The sequence below is a fragment of the Entelurus aequoreus genome, linkage group LG17 (assembly GCF_033978785.1).
Source record: "Entelurus aequoreus isolate RoL-2023_Sb linkage group LG17, RoL_Eaeq_v1.1, whole genome shotgun sequence".
NCBI classification, from domain to species: Eukaryota; Metazoa; Chordata; class Actinopteri; order Syngnathiformes; family Syngnathidae; genus Entelurus; species Entelurus aequoreus.
The window spans coordinates 5,975,648-5,998,902 of record NC_084747.1 but is presented as its reverse complement, the minus strand read 5'-3'; the positions used below and the strand labels follow the sequence as shown (position 1 = coordinate 5,998,902).

The 23,255-nt window shown below is 40.4% G+C and overlaps 2 protein-coding genes across 2 annotated transcripts; both read right to left on the bottom strand.

Annotated features, from left to right (window-relative positions):
- Positions 1 to 644: 644 nt before the first annotated feature.
- Positions 645 to 7,597, bottom strand: LOC133631850 (gastrula zinc finger protein XlCGF8.2DB-like). Its single transcript, XM_062024016.1, has 2 exons — positions 7,366 to 7,597; positions 645 to 1,875 (listed from the first exon to the last, which is right to left on the bottom strand). The coding sequence occupies exons 1-2, from the start codon at positions 7,511 to 7,513 to the stop codon at positions 920 to 922; spliced, it is 1,104 nt and encodes a 367-aa protein (XP_061880000.1). The 5' UTR covers positions 7,514 to 7,597; the 3' UTR covers positions 645 to 919.
- Positions 7,598 to 10,099: 2,502 nt separating this feature from the next.
- LOC133632206 (gastrula zinc finger protein XlCGF57.1-like) lies at positions 10,100 to 22,653 on the bottom strand. The gene is made up of 2 exons (XM_062024502.1): positions 22,343 to 22,653; positions 10,100 to 12,013 (listed from the first exon to the last, which is right to left on the bottom strand). The coding sequence occupies exons 1-2, from the start codon at positions 22,524 to 22,526 to the stop codon at positions 10,530 to 10,532; spliced, it is 1,668 nt and encodes a 555-aa protein (XP_061880486.1). The 5' UTR covers positions 22,527 to 22,653; the 3' UTR covers positions 10,100 to 10,529.
- Positions 22,654 to 23,255: the final 602 nt, after the last annotated feature.

The following is a 23,255-nucleotide window of genomic DNA, read 5'->3' as shown; positions in this document are numbered from 1 at the left end:
GCCGGAAGGCAAAGCTCTCAATTTACCGGTCGATCTACGTTCCCATCCTCACCTATGGTCATGACCTTTGGGTTATGACCGAAAGGACAAGATCACGGGTACAAGCGGCCCAAATGAGTTTCCTCCGCCGGGTGGCGGGTCTCTCCCTTAGAGATAGGGTGAGAAGCTCTGACATCCGGGAGGAGCTCAACGTAAAGCCGCTGCTCCTCCACATGGAGAGGAGCCAGATGAGGTGGTTCGGGCATCTGGTCAGGATGCCACCCGAACGCCTCCCTAGGGAGGTGTTTGGGGCACGTCCGACCGGCAGGAGGCCACGGGGAAGACCCAGGACACGTTGGGAAGACTATGTCTCCTGGCTGGCCTGGGAACGCCTCGGGATCCTGCGGGAGGAGCTGGACGAAGTGGCTGGGGAGAGGGAAGTCCGGGCTTCTCTGCTTAGGCTGCTGCCTAGGGCCAATTTTTAGTGTTGCCAATCAGCCTATCCCCAGGTGCATGTCCTTGGAAGTGGAAGAGCTGCAAAGTGGTCACGATCAAAAACTTCTTTATTAAAAAGGAACGGATGCGAAACAAAGTGACGTGTGAGAGTACGTGTGGAGTACAAGAACTAAAAAACATGTTGACATGTGAAATAGGTCAACCCAAAATCAGAGATAAATAAAATATTTGTATTTTTACTTTTTCATCCTTTACAAATGACTTACATTTTGAGTGCATATGTCCCGTAGTATATAAACAACGACAACCATTTTTAGGTGTTTGCCTTTATAGCTTTATTACTGCTGATTTTGAATCAAAACATCACTGGGTTCCGTGCCATTTAAAACAAACAGAGCGACTAAGATATTTTTGCCCTGAGTGTGTACTGTTGGGGGACTTTGGAGGCACACTTCTACCCCAATTGAGCCCCCGAACACTATTCTTAAATGTGTCCCCGCATATGTGAATGCAAACTGCGTTTATAAGAATAGGGTATGCCGCATATTGAGCAAGGGAAAGGTTTTTCTCCCGTGTGTATTCTCATGTGTACACCCATATTTACCTTTTGGGAAAATCGCTTGCCGCAAACCGGACAGCTAAAAGGTTTTTCTCCAGTGTGAGTCCGCTTGTGTGTATTTAAATTGCCCTTAGTGGAAAAGCTTTCGCCGCAAGCTGAACAGCTAAAAGGTTTTTCACCAGTGTGCGTTCTCAAGTGTAACACCATGCTTGTTTTCCGAGAGACTCTTATGTGACAAACTGAACACATAAAGGGTTTTTCTCCAGTGTGTGTCCGCACGTGTCGCTTCATATTGCTCCTAGAAGAAAAGCTTTCGCCGCAGACTGAACAAATAAAAGGTTTTTCTCCCGTGTGCGTTCTCATGTGCGACCGCATGTTTACCTTTTGAGTGAACCTTTCATCACAAACTGAACAACTAAAGGGTTTTGCATTATGTGACTGCATGTGCGCATTCAAATTACTCTCATAAGAAAATCTTTTAGCACAAATTGAGCAGGTCAAACATTTCTTAACTGCCTTCTTTTTAGAGCAATCAGAGTGTTTGTTGTCAATGCGAATCCTCATATCACCTTCACAGTCTGTATCACCGCTCGCAGGTTCTTGGGTGTCGTCCCTGTCTTCATCTCCAGGAGACATTGCCTCACTGTCTGATAGCGGAGCTAAGAGGTTGTCCGCTTGTGGTTTTTCCTTATGGTCTTCTGCCTTCACGGAGACACCAGTCAATGGCAACTGAGTGATATCAGCTTCCTCCAGTCCGAGAAGACACTCTACCTCCTGAGTGGTCGAGATTGCTTCCTCTTCGTACTTAATGTGGGGGGACTGTGGGTCCCCCTGCGTTTGAAGGGGACATTCCTTTTGATGGCCAATCACCTGCTGGGCGTCTGCGGCACACAAACAACACAGACATGTCATAATCACAATTAACAAAGCAATGTCAAAAATATCGGTACCAGTATCACAGATACGGTTCTAACTTTGTTCATTTTCCATTTACTGAACATCATATTACTTTCATTCAATTTCGATCTTATTTGTATTCCTTTTTTTTAACGTTTTTTAACCACGCAGTGTGAATGAATATTCAAAAATCGATATTAAATAGGGCCGTGATCAAATCAGTTATGCTTCTTCCTCATCCGTTTGGGATATGTTGAATTATCATGTGATGTTCCGAACTATAACTTGTGTTGTATGCGTGTACACATTTTTCTACAGTTTATTGTAAATGTCATTGTTATTTCAATGTAGGTGTACACCAACCTGCCTGGGGACACCACACGGAAATCAGCCTGGGGGTAAAATCTGGCATACATACTTATATACAGTACAGGCCAAAAGTTTGGACACACCTTCTCATTCAATGCATTTTCTTTATTTTCATGACTATTTACATCGTAGATTGTCACTGAAGGCATCAAAACTATGAATGAACACATGTGGAGTTATGTACTTAACAAAAAAATGTGAAATTGTTACGATGGGGTTGCAGCTTACTGCGAGGTTTGTTCTCCCAGGATGCAAACGGACGACTCCGGACAGGACTTGCAGGTAGGAACATGATTTCATCGTAAATTGACACTCAAAGAGGTACAAAACAGAAAACAAACCGACGGAACAAGGTGCCGATCGCACCTGAAGCTAAGGCTACTACTTAGCACAGACTAGAGATCACTAGCAGGGGCTAGGAGACAAGCAAAACGTACGTAACAGTAGCGTGACGCAAACATTGAGGAAACTATAAAGGGGTGGGTGGAGGGAGGTCAGGAGGGGGGTAGAAAAACATGGTAACAAACTCAGAGGTGCATAAACAGGAACTAAAGGAGTCCAAAACTAACAGAAAAGACAAGTGACTCGAAAAACTTAAACAGACTATGAACTGCGGATCATAACAGTAATAACTGAAAACATGTTTTGTATTCTAGTTTCTTCAAAATAGCCACCCTTTGCCCTGATTACTGTTTTGCACACTCTTGGCATTCTCTCCATGAGCTTCAAGAGGTAGTCACCTGAAAGGGTTTCCATTTTACAGGTGTCATAGTTTTGATGCCTTCAGTGACAATCTACAATGTAAATAGTCATGAATATAAAGAAAAACGTACTGCATGAGAAGGTGTCCAATGTACATACATACATACATACAGGTTCATTAATATAGGTTGTCCCTAAGAGAGAGAAATAATAGTCATGACCAACAAAATTTAGACAAAAAAAAACACATTTAAAAACATTTCAAGTAAAAAATGTGTCTCGATACAACTCTATCACTATTGATATGATACCGATATTGGAGCCTTAAAGGGAAACTTCGGTTTTTTTCAACCTGGGCCCTGTTTTCATAATTTTTTCTGTATATGTGAGTGCTGGATAAAACATTTTTTGAGGTCGCGCCAGTATTGAGCAGGGCAGGCAGCCTCCAGCCCAGCTAACGCTCGTACACAGGGCAACTGGCTCTCGTCAAAATTCGGCCTATAAACATGCATTTTTTTCACACTGACAGGCTCAGATAGTTACAATGAGTGTCCGACAACATACTAGAAAGGAGAAATTAACGTATGTCTCTACCTTTAGCTGGAGATCGCTGTTTGTTGTGAGCTGTGTCCAAATCTCACCACGCTACAAATCTCGTTCCGAAATCTCGCGATAACTCGCGACAAAACACCGGTGGAAAAACAGTTACCTGACTGAGGTGAAGAGAGATGACTGAAGTGATTTTCTGTTGGATTACGCTGTATTCCAACAGAAAATCACTTCAGTCATCTCTCTTCACCTCAGTCAGGTAACTGTTTTTCCACCGGTGTTTTGTCGCGAGTTATCGCGAGATTTCGGAACGAGATTTGTAGCGTGGTGAGATTTGGACACAGCTCACAACAAACAGCGATCTCCAGCTAAAGGTAGAGACATACGTTAATTTCTCCTTTCTAGTATGTTGTCGGACACTCATTGTAACTATCTGAGCCTGTCAGTGTGAAAAAAATGCATGTTTATAGGCCGAATTTTGACGAGAGCCAGTTGCCCTGTGTACGAGCGTTAGCTGGGCTGGAGGCTGCCTGCCCTGCTTAATACTGGCGCGACCTCAAAAAATGTTTTATCCAGCACTCACATATACAGAAAAAATTATGAAAACAGGGCCCAGGTTGAAAAAAACCGAAGTTTCCCTTTAAGTATTGCCCCATGCCGCCGTTGATCCGATACGAAAGCAGCACGAATCGTACATACTTGAATTGTTTTGTGGTGTGGAACGTTCAAAACACATTGATCAAGTGGAATGAGTCAGAGAAGGTATGAAAAACACTAACCTACAGTATTTATTATTAACCATCTGGAATGGACTTGTGTGGTTTTTATGTTGAAGTGGAGTGGTAATTATTTTCTTTGGGCGACCCCTTTTGGACGCAATAGCCAATGAAGTCAAGAACACGACACGGTAAGTTGAATGACGCGGACACGTTTGTTACCGAGTACTTTTTAATAGGCTTCTGCCTTTGATACTTGTTTATTTTGCAAACATTGTGTTTTAGACTACAATATTGTTTAACTAAGGACATTTATTATGTATGTCTAGCTTGTGTGCTACTGTGTGCTTAGCTGTTGTGTAGCTGTTGGTCTTTTGTTGTATTTTAGTCAAGTTATTTACAAAAGCTAATCATGGCAGGACATTTAGATGTTAACTGTCTGTCCATGCAGGATTGCTTGTATCGGGGTGCCTGTATCAGAGATTTTAGATGCAAGCTTATATAAAATCCATTGCTGATATCAATATCGATATCCGATCTTCACACCCCTAACTCATATACAGTCGCACCTTGGTTTTTGTACACCTTCTTTTGGTATGATCCTGTCCTGTCTGTGTGATCATGTTTTGTTTTAGTCATGTTCGGTTTTGTTTTTGGACTCTTTGTGCACTTTTGTTTGTTTTGTCACCATAGCAACCCATTAGTTTTCACCTGTCATGTCACGCACCTGTTTCACGTTTTGAGTCACGCACCTGTTTTCACTGATCATGTCACTGCTATTTAAGCCGGTCTGTTTCTGTTGTTCGTCCCGGTGACGTTATCCTTTCATACCATGCTTCTTCTGACACCCCTGCTACCTCGTTTTGTCTTCATGCTACCATAGTTCCATGCCAAGTAAGTTTTTGTTTATTGTTCATAGTTTCTGCCTTTGTGCAAGTTTTGTTTCATTAGTCAAGTTTGTTCTCCGTGCCTTTTGTTTGCTTCCTTTTTGTAGTCTGTTAGTGTTAAAATAAAAATATGTACTTACATTCACGTCTTGCCCGCGCCAACTTTCCTTTGCATTCCGGGAAAACAAACCCCAAGGTCCACGTGTTGACATATCCGGTATTTCGTTTTTTTTTTGTACGCTGTCTCGGTTATCGTACGGCCAAACATTGCGCTCAACAAACTCGACCGTTTTCTCCGTATCATTCCACAAAATCGGTTTTGAGGCAGACTGCAAAAAAAACGTTATCAGTACTTAATGAAAAAAGGCGAGAAACGATTGAAATAAAAAAAAAAGGACTCGCAGTATGGCGCAAAGTTGGCGGCCAAGTGGTTTGCACATCCTCGCTCATTTCGAGTCTTCTGCATGTGAAACCATAACTATTTATTATGAAGTGTGCTTTGTGTTCATGTTTTTAAGTGTCTGGTCACTTGTTCATAAATAAATATTTATAAGAATAGGTGTTGTTTTTTGCCTAATATTTTTGCATTGTGTTTTACTCTGATTAATAAATGTAAAGAAAAACAAAAATCATTTAACACTCATATATTTCAAAAAAAAGTAATATTTTTATATTTACTTTTTTATTCTAATAACCTCTGCAGTATTTACAAAACTCAAAACCAGTGAAGTTGTCACGTTGTGTAAATGGTAAATAAAAACTGAATACAATGATTTGCAAATCCTTTTCAACTTATATACAATTGAATAAGATAACATAAGACAAGAAAGAAAGAAAATGTTTTTTTTTGTGCAAATAATCATTAACTTAGAATTTAATGGCAGCAACACGTTGCAAAAAAGTTGGCACAGGGGCATTTTTACCACTGTGTTACATGGCCTTTCCTTTTAACAACACTCAGTAAACGTTTGGGAACTGAGGAGACACATTTTTGAGGCTTCTCAGGTGGAATTCTTTCCCATTCTTGCTTGATGTACAGCTTAAGTTGTTCAACAGTCCGGGGGTCTCCCTTGTGCTATTTTAGGCTTCATAATGCGCCACACATTTTCAATGGGAGACAGGTCTGGACTACAGACAGGCCAGTCTAGTACCTGCACTCTTTTAATGTGAAGCCACGCTGTTGTAACACATGGCTTGGCATTGTCTTGCTGAAATAAGCAGGGGCGTCCATGGTAACGTTGCTTGGATGGCAACATATGTTGCTCCAAAACCTGTATGTACCTTTCAGCATTAATGGTGCCTTCACAGATGTGTAAGTTACCCATGTCTTGGGCACTAATACACCCCCATACCATCACACATGCTGGCTTTTCAACTTTGCCCCTATAACAATCCGGATGGTTCTTGTCCTCTTTGGTCCGGAGGACACGACGTCCACAGTTTCCAAAAACAATTTGAAAAACGTGGACTTGTCAGACCACAGAACACTATTACACTTTGCATCAGTCCATCTTAGATGAGCTCGGGGCCCAGCAAAGCCGGCTGCGTTTCTGGGTGCTGTTGACAAAATGACAAATGACTTTCGCTTTGCATACTAGAGTTTTAAATTGCACTTAAAGATGTAGCGATGAACTGTAGTTACTGACAGTGGTTTTATGAAGTGTTCCTGAGCCCATGTGGTGATATCCTTTACCCAGTGATGTCGATTTTTGCTGCAGTACCGCCTGAGGTCACGGGCAATCAACATTTTACGTGCAGTGATTTCAATCATGGCACCCACCGGTTCCCAATTAGCCTGTTCACCTGTGGGATTTTCCAAATAAGTGTTTGATGAGCATTTCTCAACTTTCTCAGTCTTTTTTGCCATTTGTGCCAGCTTTTTTTTAAAAACATGTTGCAGGCATGAAATTCCAAATGAGCTAATATTTGCAAAAAATAACGTTTACCAGTTTGAACGTTAAGGATTTTGTATTTGCGGTCTATTCAATTGAATATAAGTTGAAAAGGATTTGCAAATCATTGTATTCTGTTTTTATTGACCATTTACTCAACGTGCCAACTTCACTGCTTTTGGGGTTTGTACTTGGTATCGGATCAACAGCAAAATGTGCCGTATCAACCAACCAACTGAGCCAGTTAGTCTTGATCGATTTTTGCTAAAAAAAAGAAAAGAAAATGAAAAGCAACCCTCGTTTAGTCCAGCAAATGTGTTGAACAATCAAACAGAAAGCTAGAGAAGACGTCAACAAACCTTCAATATGTCGCACAGTTTGATGTCGCTCCTTCTCCGCTCTCGTTCGAGAAAGTTCCTCCTCGTAAGACGCAATGGTTTGTTCAAAGAGCGAAAATATTTCATCAGCTGCCGCCATTAGTCGCTCCTTTATAAACTCTTTCAACATTTTTTTAAATGTTTTTTTTAACGTCCTTGAAACACCAAGAGCGTTGATTATCCTCCTTTTTCTAGTTGGCTAACAACTTCTGCCTTTTTCTTCTTCGCTGGTTTTACGGCAGCTCGAGCAGCCATCAAGTCACACCGCTGCCACCTTGCGGCGGTATCGAACACTGACACAGAAAGAAGAGCCACAAACTTAAAGTCTATTTATTTCAAAGAATGTCAGCAACACGACGAGAGTAAGATGTGGTTTATATTTACATTAGAAGCAACACATACAATAAAATAAGTAGAGATAAATGTTTTAAAATGTAATATCGTAAATGATCGGTATCGGTTTTGTTATTATCAGTATCGTTTTTTATTTTTATTTTTTCATTAAATCAACATAAAAAAGACAAGATACACTTAAATTAGTGCACCAACCCAAAAAACCTATTTCATTCACACAAAAGGGGTTTTTCTTTCTGTTATTAATATTCTGCTTCCTACATTATATATCAATATATATCGAAACAGTCTGCAAGGGATACAGTCCGTAAGCACACATGATTGTGCGTGCTGCTGGTCCACTAATAGTAGTACTTAGGGCTGCAACAACTAATCGATTATTAAAATAGTTGCCGATTAATTTAGTCATCGATTCGTTGGATCTATGCTATGCACATGCGCAGTTTTTTTTTTTTTTTTTTACTAAACCTTTATTTATAAACTGCAACATTTACAAACAGCTGAGAAACAATAATCAAAATAAGCATGGTGCCAGTATGCTGTTTTTTTTCTCAATAAAATACTGGATAGGATAGAAATGTAGTTTGTCTATTTTATCCGATTATTAATCGATTAATCGAAGTAATAATGAACAGATTAATCGATTATCAAATTAATCGTTAGTTGCAGCTCTAGATCCTTTAACCGTTAATTTGACTAATTTTCATTAATTACTAGTTTCTATGTAACTGTTTTTATATTGTTTTACTTTCTTTTTTTATTCAAGAAAATGTTTTTAATTTACTTATCTTATTATTGTTATTTTTTTAAAGGACCTTATCTTCACCATACCTGGTTGTCCAAATTAGGCATAATAATGTGTTAATTCCATGACTGTATATATCGGTATCGGTTGATGTCGGTATCTGTAATTAAGATTTGGACAATATCGGAATATCGGATATCGGCAAAAAGCCAATATCGGACATCCCTAAAAATAAGTCATTTTACAGTAAATATTTTGATACAACACAGATATTTACTGGCACACTATTTGGTAATAATGAGGGAATCTTAGCAGATCATCGCTTGCTAGGTGACTTCTAATATGTTACATTACACTTTTACTACATGCTATATATTGCTCTTTGACACGGCAAAATAAGAATGTATCGTAAAATGTAAAAATATACAAACCCCGTTTCCATATGAGTTGGGAAATTGTGTTAGATGTAAATATAAACGGAATACAATGATTTGCAAATCCTTTTCAACCCATATTCAGTTGAATGCACTACAAAGACAACATATTTGATGTTCAAACTCATGAACTTAATTTTTTTTTTTGCAAATAATAATTAACTTAGAATTTCATGGCTGCAACACGTGCCAAAGTAGTTGGGAAAGGGCATGTTCACCACTGTGTTACATGGCCTTTCCTTTTAACAACACTCAGTAAACGTTTGGGAACTGAGGAGACACATTTTTGAAGCTTCTCAGGTGGAATTATTTCCCATTCTTGCTTGATGTACAGCTTAAGTTGTTCAACAGTCCGGGGGTCTCCCTTGTGCTATTTTAGGCTTCATATTGCACCACACATTTTCAATGGGAGACAGGTCTGGACTACAGGCAGGCCAGTCTAGTACCCGCACTCTTTTACTATGAAGCCACGTTGATGTAACACGTGGCTTGGCATAGTCTTACTGAAATAAGCAGGGGCGTCCATGATAACGTCGCTTGGATGGCAACATATGTTGCTCCAAAACCTGTATGTACCTTTCAGCATTAATGGCGCCTTCACAGATGTGTAAGTTACCCATGTCTTGGGCACTAATACACCCCCATACCATCACACATGCTGCCTTTTACACTTTGCGCCTATAACAATCCGGATGGTTCTTTTCCTCTTTGGTCCACAGTTTCCAAAAACAATTTGAAATGTGGACAACACCATATCATAATTCCTCCTCCACCAAATTTCCCACTCGGCACAATGCAGTCCGAAATGTAGCGTTCTCCTGGCAACCTCCAAACCCAGACTCGTCCATCAGATTGCCAGATGGAAAAGCTGGATTGATCACTCCAGAGAAGGCATCTCCACAGCTCCGCAGTCCAGTGGTGACGTGCTTTACACCACTGCATCCGCCACCATCTGGATGGGTGGCCAAATACTTTTGGCTGTATAGTGTATAAAGCACTTTGGGAATCATGCCAGGAATAGTAAGGCACTATACATATGCAGACCATTTACACATTATTGAAGACCGCTCAAGATGAGAGAAAAGAAGGACATCACTGCAAAGAGTTTGGCATCAAGACTGCATTTATTACGCAGAATGTGCACAGCACGAACATACAATTAAATGATATTCACATTGGACACACCATTTCCACCAAATTTCACCTACAGCCCAATTAGTCACATTGGGATGCTCATTCCATTAACCTTTTAAAAGTATAATGACCAGCCTATTTAACAATATGCTATTTATTTCTTAGAGTCACTGTTATATCATGGAAATAATCTACCAACCAATCATTTTCATGATCACTCATGCACACTTTTGTAGTCCAAAAGAAAGAAATGTGAGGAAGCTGCCCTGTATACAATTACAACCTTCACATTTATGGACAATTTAATTTAAATACACTTATTATTATGTGGGACTTGGATCAAATAACATTCTAACTGAAATTAAGAGCATTTAATGTTGCTGTTCTTAACTTGGAACTCACACACAGCAGGTCATCACTTTCTAGATGACTTCGTACACATTTCACCCTCTTTACGAACAAAGTGGAAAGGAAAACAATTACTCTTTGTCGTGTGTCAGCATGTGTGCCGCCAGACTTTTCTCATAAGAATAGTTTTTACCACAGACGGAGCAACTGAGATTTTCTCCTGTGTGTCCTCGCATGTGTCGAGTGAAATTTCTCTTACACGAAAAGCTGTCCGCGCACAGCGAGCAATTAAAGTGTTTTTCTCCCGTGTGTGTTCTCGCGTGTGACAACATGTGCGCCTTTTGATTGAACGTCTTGGTGCAAAGTGAGCAACTATAGGGTTTTTCACCCGTGTGCGTCCGCATGTGAACATCTAAATTGCTCTTGTTGGAAAAGCTCTCGCTGCAAATGGAGCACACAAAGGGTTTTTCTCCCGTGTGTGTACGTTTGTGTTTGAGCAAAACGTCTTTGCGAGCAAACTTCTTACCACAGACTACGCAACTGAAGGATTTTTCTCCGGTGTGTCTCTGCATGTGTCGAGTCAAATCCCACTGATGAGAATAACATTCGCCACAAATTGCACAGATAAAAGGTTTTTCCCCTGTGTGTATTCGCATGTGTGACACCATACTTACTTTGTAAATGAATCTTTTATCACAAATTGAACAACTAAAGGGTTTTTCTGATGCGTGTGTACCCATGTGTGATACCATATTTACCTTATGAGTGAATTTTTTATCACACACTGAGCAACTAAAGGGTTTTTCGCCAGTGTGTGTTTTCATGTGTGACAGCATATTTACCTTGTGGGTGAATCTTTTACCACAAACTGAGCAACTGAAAGGTTTTTCTGTGGAGTGCGTTCGCATGTGTAAATTCAAATTGCACCGTTGAGAAAACAGTTTACCACAAATTAAGCAACTAAAAGGTTTTTCCCCCGTGTGTGTTCTCATGTGCGATACCATATTTGACTTCTGAGAGAATGTTTTGTCGCAGAATGAACAATTAAAAGGTTTTTCTCCCGTGTGCGTTCTCATGTGTTCGGTCAAAATGTAATTCTCAGAAAATTTGTGACCGCAAACTGAGCAAACAAAGGGTTTCTCGCCAGTGTGCGTCCGCATGTGGCGGGTAAAATCACAATTGTACGAAAATCGTTTCTCACAAACTGAGCAGGTGAATCGTCCTTTACCGGTCTTGTTATCAGAGTGTTTGGTGTCAGTGTCAGTGCTCACATCACCTTCACAGTCTGTACCGCGGCTCATAGGTTCCTGAGTGTCGTTCCTGTCTCCATCCTCAGTTGAGTTGTCACTATCTGATAGCGGAGCTAAGTGGTTGTCCGCCGGTGGTTTCTTTTCATCGTCTTCCATCTTCACAGAGACAACAGTCAGTGGCAACTTGGCGAGGTCCGTCTCCTCCAGTCCCAGAAGACACTCTCCCTCCTGAGTGGTCCAGACTTCATCGTCCGCCGACTCCTCTTTAACGTGGGGGGGCCGCGGCTCCTCCTGCACCAAAGTAGAGCTCCCCTCCTTCGGCTGACAGGGGTGTTCTTCTTGACGACCAAACAGTGGCTGGACGTCTGCAGGACACAAACACTGTCAGGTTCAAACACTGATGACATCTATTAAACAAGACAAGAAGCAAGGAATTAAACAGAGACAGAATTCAATTTAGCTCAATTGAGGAGAAACGCGCAGACACTGCGCCCTTGTGCAGTGTCGTCCCACGCTCTGACGAAAGATTGTACGCCTCCTCTTTTATTTGGACTTTCCCTGATTACATGGCAACAGCTGTTTCTAAGGGAGAGGGGTCGTAAACAGCCATCGCCTTTGGTTACAAAACAGTTCAAAGAAAATGTCGTAAAACAGTTCAAAGAAAAGGTGCCTGGAGGGGAGTCAGGCCCTGCTTCCTCTCCGCTTTGTATATCTCGGGTCAAGACAATATCTTCCTGTGGATTACAATACATCAAACAAACCGACACCCTCATGTTGCTCCCTATCCTAGACAGTGGAGTTTTACAAGCCTTTTGTTTGGTAGGCTCAAAGACAGCTTTAGTCTGCTCGCCGGGAACTCATTGAAACACAAAGTTTTGTGATAACTTGGATACAATTATTCTGACAAACACTTTATTTCAAACATGTCCAACATATGAGGTAGTCCAAACAACTCGATATACAGTGACATGCAATAACCAGTGGCGGTGAGTTGAAACTGGAAAAAAAGAGAAGTGAATCTGAAAAAGATCCCTCAATCCATCCAAGGGGATTGTTTCTGTCAGGTTCAAACACTGATGACATCTATTAAACAGACAAGAAGCAAGGAATCATGCAGAGACAGACTTCAATATATAGCTCAATTGAGGAGAGACGTTATTTGGGCTGTATTCTAGTTACGGATCCAAACTACGTTCTAAAAGTCCAGCCCGCTTGCTCCCCCTTTTTATTTGGGACGTCCCTGTTTACATCACTGAAGCTGTCGCTGAGGGAAGGGGGTAATCTCGACAACTACTGTACTGTGCAATCTACTAATAAAAGTATCAATCAATCAATCAATCAATCAATCAATCAATCCAGTTAGACACAATATATGATTATACAAAAATGCAAATGTGTTGACGCTGGTGATATCGCCTTGTCTCTGCTCTGTCTGCGTCACGGCGGTGTTCGGCTTTGGCAGTCAGCAGGCCGTTCCTGGACACAAACACTGATACCAGACTGGCTTGCAATCTTTTGGATTGCCAGCTTTGCACAGACAAAGAAAAAAAACACTTCCGCACAATTGACAATAATTATAGCAACGGCCCTTAAGCATAAAAGTTGTGTGATAATATATACATAATTATTCCAATATTTCCCTTCTTCTCCTCCAATCACCGTACATACTGTAAGTAACTTCTTTTTTTTGGACAATATGCGAGTGGAGTAGGTCAAATTCGGCGAGTATATGCCCCCAAACAAAGCCCAAACTATTGGCAAAGCCTATACCAGGGGTCACCAACCTTTTTGAAACCAAGAGCTACTTCTTGGGTAGTGATTAATGCGAAGGGCTACCAGTTTGATACACACTTCAATAAATTGCCAGAAATAGCCAATTTGCTCAATTTACCTTTAACTCTATGTTATTATTAATAATTAATGATATTTACACTTAATTGAATGGTTTAAAAGAGGAGAAAACACGAATAAAAATGACAATTAAATTTTGAAACATAGTTTATCTTCAATTTCGACTCTTTAAAATTCAAAATTCAACCGAAAAAAAGAAGAGAAAAAGTAGCTAATTCGAATCTTTGTGAAAAAATAAAAAAAATAATTTATGGAACATCATTAGTAATTTTTCCTGATTAGGATTAATTTTAGAATTTTAATGACATGTTTTAAATTGGTTAAAATCCAATCTACACTTTGTTAGAATATATAACAAATTGGACCAAGCTATATTTCTAACAAAGACAAATCATTATTTCTTCTAGATTTTCCAGAACAAAAATTTTAAAAGAAATTCAAAACACTTTGAAATAAGATTTAAATTTGATTCTACAGATTTTCTGGATTTGCCAGAATAATTTTTTTGAATTTTAATCATAATAAGTTTGAAGAAATATTTCACAAATATTCTTTGTCGAAAAAACAGAAGCTAAAATGAAAAATTAAATCAAAATGTATTTATTATTCTTTACAATAAATTTTTTTTTTACTTGAACATTGATTTAAATTGTCAGGAAAGAAGAGGAAGGAATATAACAGGTAAAAAGGTATTTGTGTTTAAAAATCCTAAAATCATTTTTAAGGTTGTATTTTTTCTCTAAAATTGTCTTTCTGAAAGTTATAAGAAGCAAAGTAAAAAAATTAATGAATTTATTTAAACAAAAGAAGACCAAGTCTTTAAAATATTTTCAAATTCTATTTGAGTTTTGTCTCTCTTAGAATTAAAAATGTCGAGCAAAGCGAGACCAGCTTGCTAGTAAATAAATACAATTTAAAAAATAGAGGCAGCTCACTGGTAAGTGCTGCTATTTGAGCTATTTTTAGAACAGGCCAGCGGGCTACTCACCTGGTCCTTACGGGCTACCTGGTGCCCGCGGGCACCGCGTTGGTGACCCCTGGCCTATACTATCCTCCAACACCGACTCATACAAACAAGAGATAGAAGGGGCTGTGAGGTGGTGTGAGGAAAAAAATTTGATTTTAAATGTAAAAAAAACGAAGGAGATGGTTTTTGATCCCAAATCTGTGGGGGGTCACAGCCCGATCATTATCCACGATGAGAGAGTGTTAACTTGGGCCAACCAAGTTGACTCTGTTTGCTCCCGTATTAAACCAGCGCCTGCACTTTCTAAGGAGGCTCAGGGTAAGCAATATCAGGATGTTGTTTTTTTATAAGGCAAACATTGAATCTGTCATCCGTTATGGCATCTCCACTTGGTTTGGAAATCTGTCTGTCAAACTCAAAACTAGAGATGTCCGATAAATGCTTTAAAATGTAATATCGGAAATTATCGGTATCGGTTTCAAAATTATCGGTATCGGTTTCAAAAAGTAAAATGTATGACTTTTTAAAACGCCGCTGTGTACACGGACGTAGGGAGAAGTACAGAGCCCTTGCGTGCCGACCCAGTCACATAATATCTACGGCTTTTCACACACACAAGTGAATGCATTGCATACTTGGTCAACAGCCATACAGGTCACACTGGAGGTAGCCGTATAAACAACTTTAACACTGTTACAAATATGCGCCACACTGTGAACCCACACCATACAAGAACGACAAACACATTTCGGGAGAACATCCGCGCCGTAACACAACATAAACACAACAGAACAAACACCCAGAACCCCTTGCAGCACTAACTCTTCCGGGACACTACAATATACACCCCTGCTAGCGTGCAAGGACGGGAGTGGAAGAAGTGTCAAAAGATGGAGCTAAGTGTTTTAATGACAATCAGACTTTGCTTAAATCAATAACCGGGCAGCATCTACTCATCAATCAATCAATGTTTACTTATATAGCCCTAAATCACCAGTGTCTCAAAGGGCTGCACAAGCCACAACGACATCCCACATCAGGGCAAGAAAAAACTCAACAAAATGGGATGACAATGAGAAACCTTGGAGGGGACCGCAGATCTGGGGACTCCCCCATCCGTGGCTCACTAGTGCAATAACAACGCTGGAAACTGAACTCTCTAATAACTACAGTTCCTTGGGTGAATAGTAGGGATGTCCGATAATGGCTTTTTGCCGATATCCGATATGCCGATATTGTCCAACTCTTTAATTACAGATACTGATATCAACCGATACCGATATCAACCGATATATACAGTCGTGGAATTAACACATTATTATGCCTAATTTGGACAACCAGGTATGGTGAAGATAAGGTACTTTTTAAAAAAATGAATAAAATAAAATAAAATAAATAAATTAAAAACATTTTCTTGAATAAAAAAGAAAGTAAAACAATATAAAAACAGTTACATAGAAACTAGTAATTAATGAAAATTAGTAAAATTAACTGTTAAAGGTTAGTATTATTAGTGGACCAGAAGCACGCACAATCATGTGTGCTTACGGACTGTATCCCTTGCAGACTGTATTGATATATATTGATATATAATGTAGGAACCAGAATATTAATAACAGAAAGAAACAACCCTTTTGTGTGAATGAGTGTAAATGGGGGAGGGAGGTTTTTTGGGTTGGTGCACTAATTGTAAGTGTATCTTGTGTTTTTTATGTTGATTTAATAAAAAACCAAAAACAAAAAAAAAACCTGATACTGATAATAAAAAAACCGATACCGATAATTTACGATATTACATTTTAACGCATTTATCGGCCGATAATATCGGCAGACCGATATTATCGGACATCTCTAGTGAATAGTGTAAACTCACTACACCGGTATGTTTTAGCGCTTTCATTGTTACGGCGGGGTCGCGTGTTGTTGCGAGGTTCGTTCTCCCAGGATGCAAACTGACGACTCCGGACAGGACTTGCAGGTAGGAACACGATTTAATCTTAAAAAAAAACACTCAGCGAGGTACAAAACAGAAAACAAACCGACGGAACAAGGTGCCGATCGCACTTGAAGCTAAGGCTACTGCTTAGCACAGACTAAAGACAATTAAAACTTACGTAATAGTAGCGTGAAGCAAACAAAGACGCCAGACCGACTGACCGGCTTAAATACTGTCTCTGATTACAAACAGGTGCGCGTACCGAACACAAGAGGCAGGTGAAAATAATAAGTAGCTATGGTAACCAACTCAGAGGTGCACAAACAGGAACTAAAGGAGTCCAAAACTAACAGAGAACACAAGTGACTCGAAAAATGTAAACAGACTCAGATCATAACATTCATGGCGAGTTGACTGACGGATATAAGTAAGAACTTTACACTACTTTATATTAGAAATGGCAACAGTGGAGGATGAATGTCCCATAACAAGAAGATAGAGACAAAGAAGAAGCTTATCGACTACGGTGTCGCCACGGACTACAAAGGCGGACGGGCGCAAATTTTCAGGACTTATGCAGATCCCAAACCTCGCCTTTACCCAAATATAACTATAGATGTCAACGTTGTGTATGTGCTGAAAGCTTCATTTATGATCGTTGCCTTTGGTGAAAGCTCAACTCTTTCAGGTTTTGCTCACATTTGCTTTGTTTTATTTAGACATGGTTGGTGATTTTCGGGGCAGCACGGTGGAACAGGGGTTAGTGCATGTGCCTCACAATACGAAAGGTCCTGAGTAGTCCTGAGTTCAATCCCGGGCTTCGGATCTTTCTGTGTGGAGTTAGCATGTTCTCCCCGTGACTGCGTGGGTTCCCTCCGGGTACTCCGGCTTCCAACCCCATCCGTGGCTCACTAGTGCAATAACAACGCTGGAAACTGAACTCTCTAATAACTAACGTTCCTTGGGTGAATAATGTAAAGTCACTACACCGGTATGTTTTAGCACTTTCATGGCAAGTGTACTGACAGATATAAGTAAGAACTTTACACTACTTTATATTAGAAATGGCAACAGTGGAGGATGAATGTCACATAACAAGCAGATAGAGACACTACGGTGTCGCCACGGACTACAAAGGCGGACGGGCGCAAATTTTCAGGACTTATGCAGATCCCAAACCTCGTCTTTATCCAAATGTAACTATAGATGTCAACGTTGTGTATGTGCTGAAAGCTTCATTTATGATTGTTGCCTTTGGTAAAAGCTCAACTCTTTCAGGTTTTGCTCACATTTGCTTTGTTTTATTTAGACCAGTGGTTCTTAACCTGGGTTCGATGGAACCCTAGGGGTTCGGTGAGTCGGCCTCAGGGGTTCGGCGGAGGTCAAGACACACCCGACTCGTCGTGTAAATACAAACTTCCCCCTATCGGCGTATTACGGATACGGCAACAGCTGACTGGTTTGCAGGTGTGTAATTTGTTGTGAGTTTATGCACTGTGTTGGTTTTGTTGTTTGAACAAGGTGATGTTCATGCACGCTTCATTTTGTGCACCAGTAATAAAACATGGTAACACTTTAGTATGGGGAACATATTCACCATTAATTAGTTCCTTGTTAACATGCAAATTAGTAACATATGTGACCTGTGCTGGCAAAATGAGTCACAATGAGGAAATTTTAAAAACTGAGTTATTGTTATTTACACATTCTCCATCTAAAGACCTTCAAAATGATATATGGTTTGTTGGAATCGGACAGAAAATGACAGAGTTACATCCGATTGAAGTCGACCAAGTTTGAGGGTCCGTTTTGAGAAAAAACAGCTTAGAGTTTACTGTTCCAGAACAGAATGTTCCAAAACAAAACTCCATAGCAACCATACCTTAAAAGTCCTTGTAGCAACACCGAAATTGGTACAATTAAAGTCAAATCCAATGTCTAAAGGAAAAATATATATTCAACTCTATTGAAAACGGTTATGTAGAAAAATGTCAACACTGTTATGTCACAGTTTTTTTGTTCACTGGTCAGTTTGTCAGCTGGTCAGCTGTCCGTAATATTCCTGACACTAAGAAGATTCGCCGACTGCAGTGAATTTAGCGCACTTGCAACCGCCTGTGTACCCTCTCCACCTTCTAAATCCATTACGGAATGTAAAACAGTCTGACTTATCCACAAAAATAATAATTAAATGTTCGAAAATCACCTTTTTTCACCAAATATTCCGCTCGAATTACTGTTGTTTTTCATCAGGGCGCTGCCATGATACCACAATGCACCGCGCGGGGTGATTCAACCAATGAGGGTACGCCTCACAGCGACCGGTTAGCAACAAGCCGGATTTGTTTACGTCGGGACAGGTTTAAAAACTCGAATTGTATTGGTTCAGAATGGCGTCATCGGGAATTCCATGCTCATTTTTAGAAAGTAGGTCAACTTGGCGTCACAATGATAGCAAATATGGCTAGGGGGATTCCCCCTTATTGCCGCGAGTGAGCGTTGAAAACACTTGATTTTCTCAAGGAATTTTAACACAAAGGACTCATTTCTGAAGACATACCTCGTACAAAACCTTCGAATAAAGGTGATTTAAGATGTTTTCTTGCTATTTCGATGATTGGGATCGCTAGATTGTGGCTTTAAGGACTAATTTTTGTGAAAATCTCAATTTCAACCAAGATACATTTTTTTCACTTATTTGCCTGTAGCTCAAAATTACCCTGTGCGCATTCCGACTCATTTTGCCAGCACGGGTCACATATTGGCTCTTAACTAGTCATTATTAAGTACTTATTAATGCCATGGCCTTATTATAACCCTAACCCTCTAACCCTGACCCTAACCCTAACCAAATAACTCTAAATTAAGTCTTTGTTATTTAGAATATGTTCCCCATACTAAAGTGTTACCAAAAACATATAACTTTGTCTTGAATTTGAAAAAAAAACACATTTTATTTTTCACTAAAGAAGGGTTCGGTGAATGCGCATATGAAACTGGTGGGGTTCGGTACCTCCAACAAGGTTAAGAACCACTGATATAGACTCATTCTCCTTCTATGCCACATCGATATGGAATGCACTCCCAACAGGTGTAAAAGAAAGAGCATCTCTACCCTCCTTCAAAACCGCACTAAAAGAACACCTCCAGGCAACTACAACCCTAGACCAGGGGTCGGCAACCCGCGGCTCCGGAGCCGCATGCGGCTCCTTGACCACTCTGATGCGGCTCAGCTACATACATGCCGACCCCCCCTATTTTCCCAGGAGGTTTATGGATCTCAGTGTCTCTCCTAGATTACTCCCAGGGAAAAAATAATCCTATTTACACTCTAATTACTAAATAAAGGGCGTGCCCTAATTGCACTGCAGTAATTGTCCTCTATAGCATTTACATACAGTGTGCCAGTCCAGCCACATGTTGCATGTTGTTATTACTTGCACACACAGGAGACAGCAAAGCATACTTACTGATCAGCCACACAGCTTACACTGACGGTAGCCGTATCAAACAACTTTAACATTGTTACGTTACAAATATGCGCCACGCTGTGAACCCACACCAAAAAAGAATGAAAAACACATTTCTGGAGAACATCCCACCGTAACACAACATAAACACAACACAACCATTACCCAGAATCCCATGCAGCCCTAACTCTTCCGGTCTACATTATACACCCCCGCTACCACCAAATCCCCCCACACATCAACCTCCCCCCCTCTCCGTGCGTTGGTTGAGCGGAAGAGTTAGGGCTGCATGGGATTCTGGGTATTGGTACCGTCAGTGTAAGATGTGTGGCTGCTGAGCTAGTACGCCTTGCTGTCACTTACGTGAGCAAGCTGAAACTGCATTCTACATGCGGTCGAGCAGGTACACTTTTAGGGCAGACTGTAGAGGGCGCCAAATGCAGTGTCATCACGCTCTGATATTCGGGAGTCTCCCGGGAAAAATGAGAGGGTTGGCAAGTATGACGCTATCAAGCGCCATTCATTCAAAACTCGCGGGCTGCACTAACATCAAATTTCCACATTAAAGTGCGTGCCGGTGCGTGTGTCGGAGACCCCTGGTTAACATAGCACAAAGCATTTAAGCTTTTTATGCGGTGTTTTTCATTTTACATTTTTTTTTGTGGCTCCCATTACTTTCTTTAATTTGTGAAACTTGCCAAAATGGCTCTTTGAGTGGTAAAGGTTGCCGACCCCTGCCCTAGACTAACACCCTCCCCCCACCACATCCCACCTCCCCGGATTGTAAATAACCAAATGTAAATAATCAAATGTATATACTTGTTCTTATGCTTTCTGATCTCACTATGTTCACTACTCGCTGTACATATCCTACCAAGTCAGACCTACACTGTTTCAATGTCCATTTCTCTGATGATGCATTTATTGATGACTGAAGTGCCGATATCAACCAAACCTAACCAATCCACATCCCACCCCCCGGATTGTAAATAATGTAAATAATTCAATGTATATACTCTGATGATTAACTTGTGTGATGACTGTATTATGATGAGTTGATTAACGTGGACCCCGACTTAAACACGTTGAAAAACGTATTCGGGTGTTACCATTTAGTGGTCATTTGTACGGAATATGTACTGTACTGTGCAATCTACTAATAAAAGTCTCAATCAAAACACATGGTTGGTGATTTTCGAAAAACTCATAGCAAATGTGTTTGAGAAATACAAATAATGTCAAGATAATACTTAAATGGGAACTAATAAACGTTAAATGTACATCAAACACACTTTTAACGAAGTGATGACTGCAAACTCATGCATTCTTCGACTCTGCTCCCTCGGCCTGGAGTGGGAGCTGCTTTTCTCGTCCGTTGTTTTGTAAAACCTTGCACTCTTCCTCCCTTTTTGAGGAACTCTGAAGAAATGTTTATCCTTTTCGCGATTAGGACGATTCGTCCAGCCGAAAACAACACAAGTAGAGATTTTTTTGCCGATATTTTGATATTGTCCAACTCTTAATTACCGATACCAACCGATACCGATATATACAGTCGTGGAATTAACACATTATTATGCCTAATTTTGTTGTGATGCATTAAACAACGTAACAAGGTTTTCCAAAATAAATCAACTCAAGTTATGGAAAAAAATGCCAACATGGCACTGCCATATTTATTATTGAAGTCACAAAGTGCATTATTTTTTTTAAAATGCCTTAAAACCACAGCTTGGAATTTGGGACATGCTCTCCATGAGGAGGTTGAGGTGGGGTGGGGTAGGGGGTAGCGGGGGGAGGTGTATATTGTTGTGTCCCGGAAGAGTTAGTGCTGCAAGGGGTTCTGGGTATTTGCTCTGTTGTGTTTATGTTGTGTTACGGTGTGGATGTTTTCCCGAAATGTGTTTGTTATAGTTTGGTGTGGGTTCACAGTGTGGCGCATATTTGTAACAGTGTTAAAGTTGTTTATACGGCTACCCTCAGTGTGACCTGTATGGCTGTTGACCAAGTATGCCTTGCATTCACTTGTGTGTGAGTGAAAAGTCGTAGATATTATGTGACTGGGCACGCAGAGACAGTGCCTTTAAGGTTTATTGGCGATCTGTACTTCTCCCTACGTCCGTGTACACAGCGGCGTTTGAAAAAGTAAAATATTTTACTTTTTGAAACCGATACCGATAATTTCCGATATTACATTTTAAAGTATTTATCGGCCGATAATATCGGCAGTCCGATATTATCGGACATCTCTAAACACAAGCATTGGGCATTTTATCTCCGAGAAAGGCCATTGAAAACAGTGCTAGCTTGACCACCACGCATATTTAATGGGCGGGGCGTGAGCCGGACGTGACGTCAGTAGAATCCATGCAATTGACACCGTGGTATTCATTTTGACAGTTAAACATGTATTTTAAACAAGACATCAATTCCATTAAAAGGTGAAATGATAGAAAACACGAATACATACCCTGGACATGTGACGTCATTTCAGTCTTGCAAAAGCCTTCCAGTTGTTGTCGTTGTCGCTCGTTCTCCCCTTTTGTGAGAGAAAGCTCCTCCTCGAAGGACGCTATCGTTCTTTCAAACATTTGGAATATTTCATCAGCTGCCAGCATCAACCGCTCCCTGACAAACTCTTTGTAAAACGACATTTTAAGCCTGTCTTTTGGCGGTTAAACTCAATTCCGTCAACCAGGCGCTTTGTCCTCTCGGGTCTTCTTGCTAACTTCCGCCTTTTCTTCTTCGGTGGAACTTTGGCAGCGGCTGCAGCGTCCATGACGTTACAATGCTGCCATCGCGCGGCAGGATTGACCATAGACATGTTATAAGGGTACGCAGCATCGAGCGCTACTGCCTACTGGCGCTGACGAGACGCGGGGCCGCCATCTTGGAGTGGTGACCCGCTCCACTCAGTGCAATTTATTTGGCAGGAGCAATCAACTGTCAGCGCATTTAATTCATTTTACCTGACTGAATACCACTGATTTTCATGCGTTTTTTTTGTCATACGTGTAGCTATGATAAAGGACACATGTTTTATTATTCATAGTTTGCTTAACAGTAATATAATATTCTTATATGATATAAGTGACCAGACGTCCGAGATCAAAACTGGGAATATAATCCCAGAGAAGGGGGAAAACGGTCAGCTATTTTTAAATTCAAGAAAAAATATGTTTAGGTTATATATACATGCGTATGTCCTACATAAACAATGTATGAATACATTAGATATCTATATATTTAAGGACCTATAGACTGGTATCTCTGTTGCTGCAGCAGCAGAGAGTTTCACCAAATTGGACACACACATCAGGACTGGCGAAAATTTCGATCTAATCAAAAAAACAAACCCCAAAACTCAAAATTGCGCTCTAGCG

Bases quoted from the DNA above. Each gene is read 5' to 3' on its own strand.
- LOC133631850 (XM_062024016.1), bottom strand. From the start codon at position 7,513: ATGTTGAAAGAGTTTATAAAGGAGCGACTAATGGCGGCAGCTGATGAA. The intron at 1,876-7,365 runs GTTTGTTGACGT...TGTGTGCCGCAG, and splicing joins AACTGTGCGACATATTGAAG to ACGCCCAGCAGGTGATTGGC.
- LOC133632206 (XM_062024502.1), bottom strand. From the start codon at position 22,526: ATGTCGTTTTACAAAGAGTTTGTCAGGGAGCGGTTGATGCTGGCAGCT. The intron at 12,014-22,342 runs GTATGTATTCGT...TGTGTCCTGCAG, and splicing joins AATGACGTCACATGTCCAGG to ACGTCCAGCCACTGTTTGGT.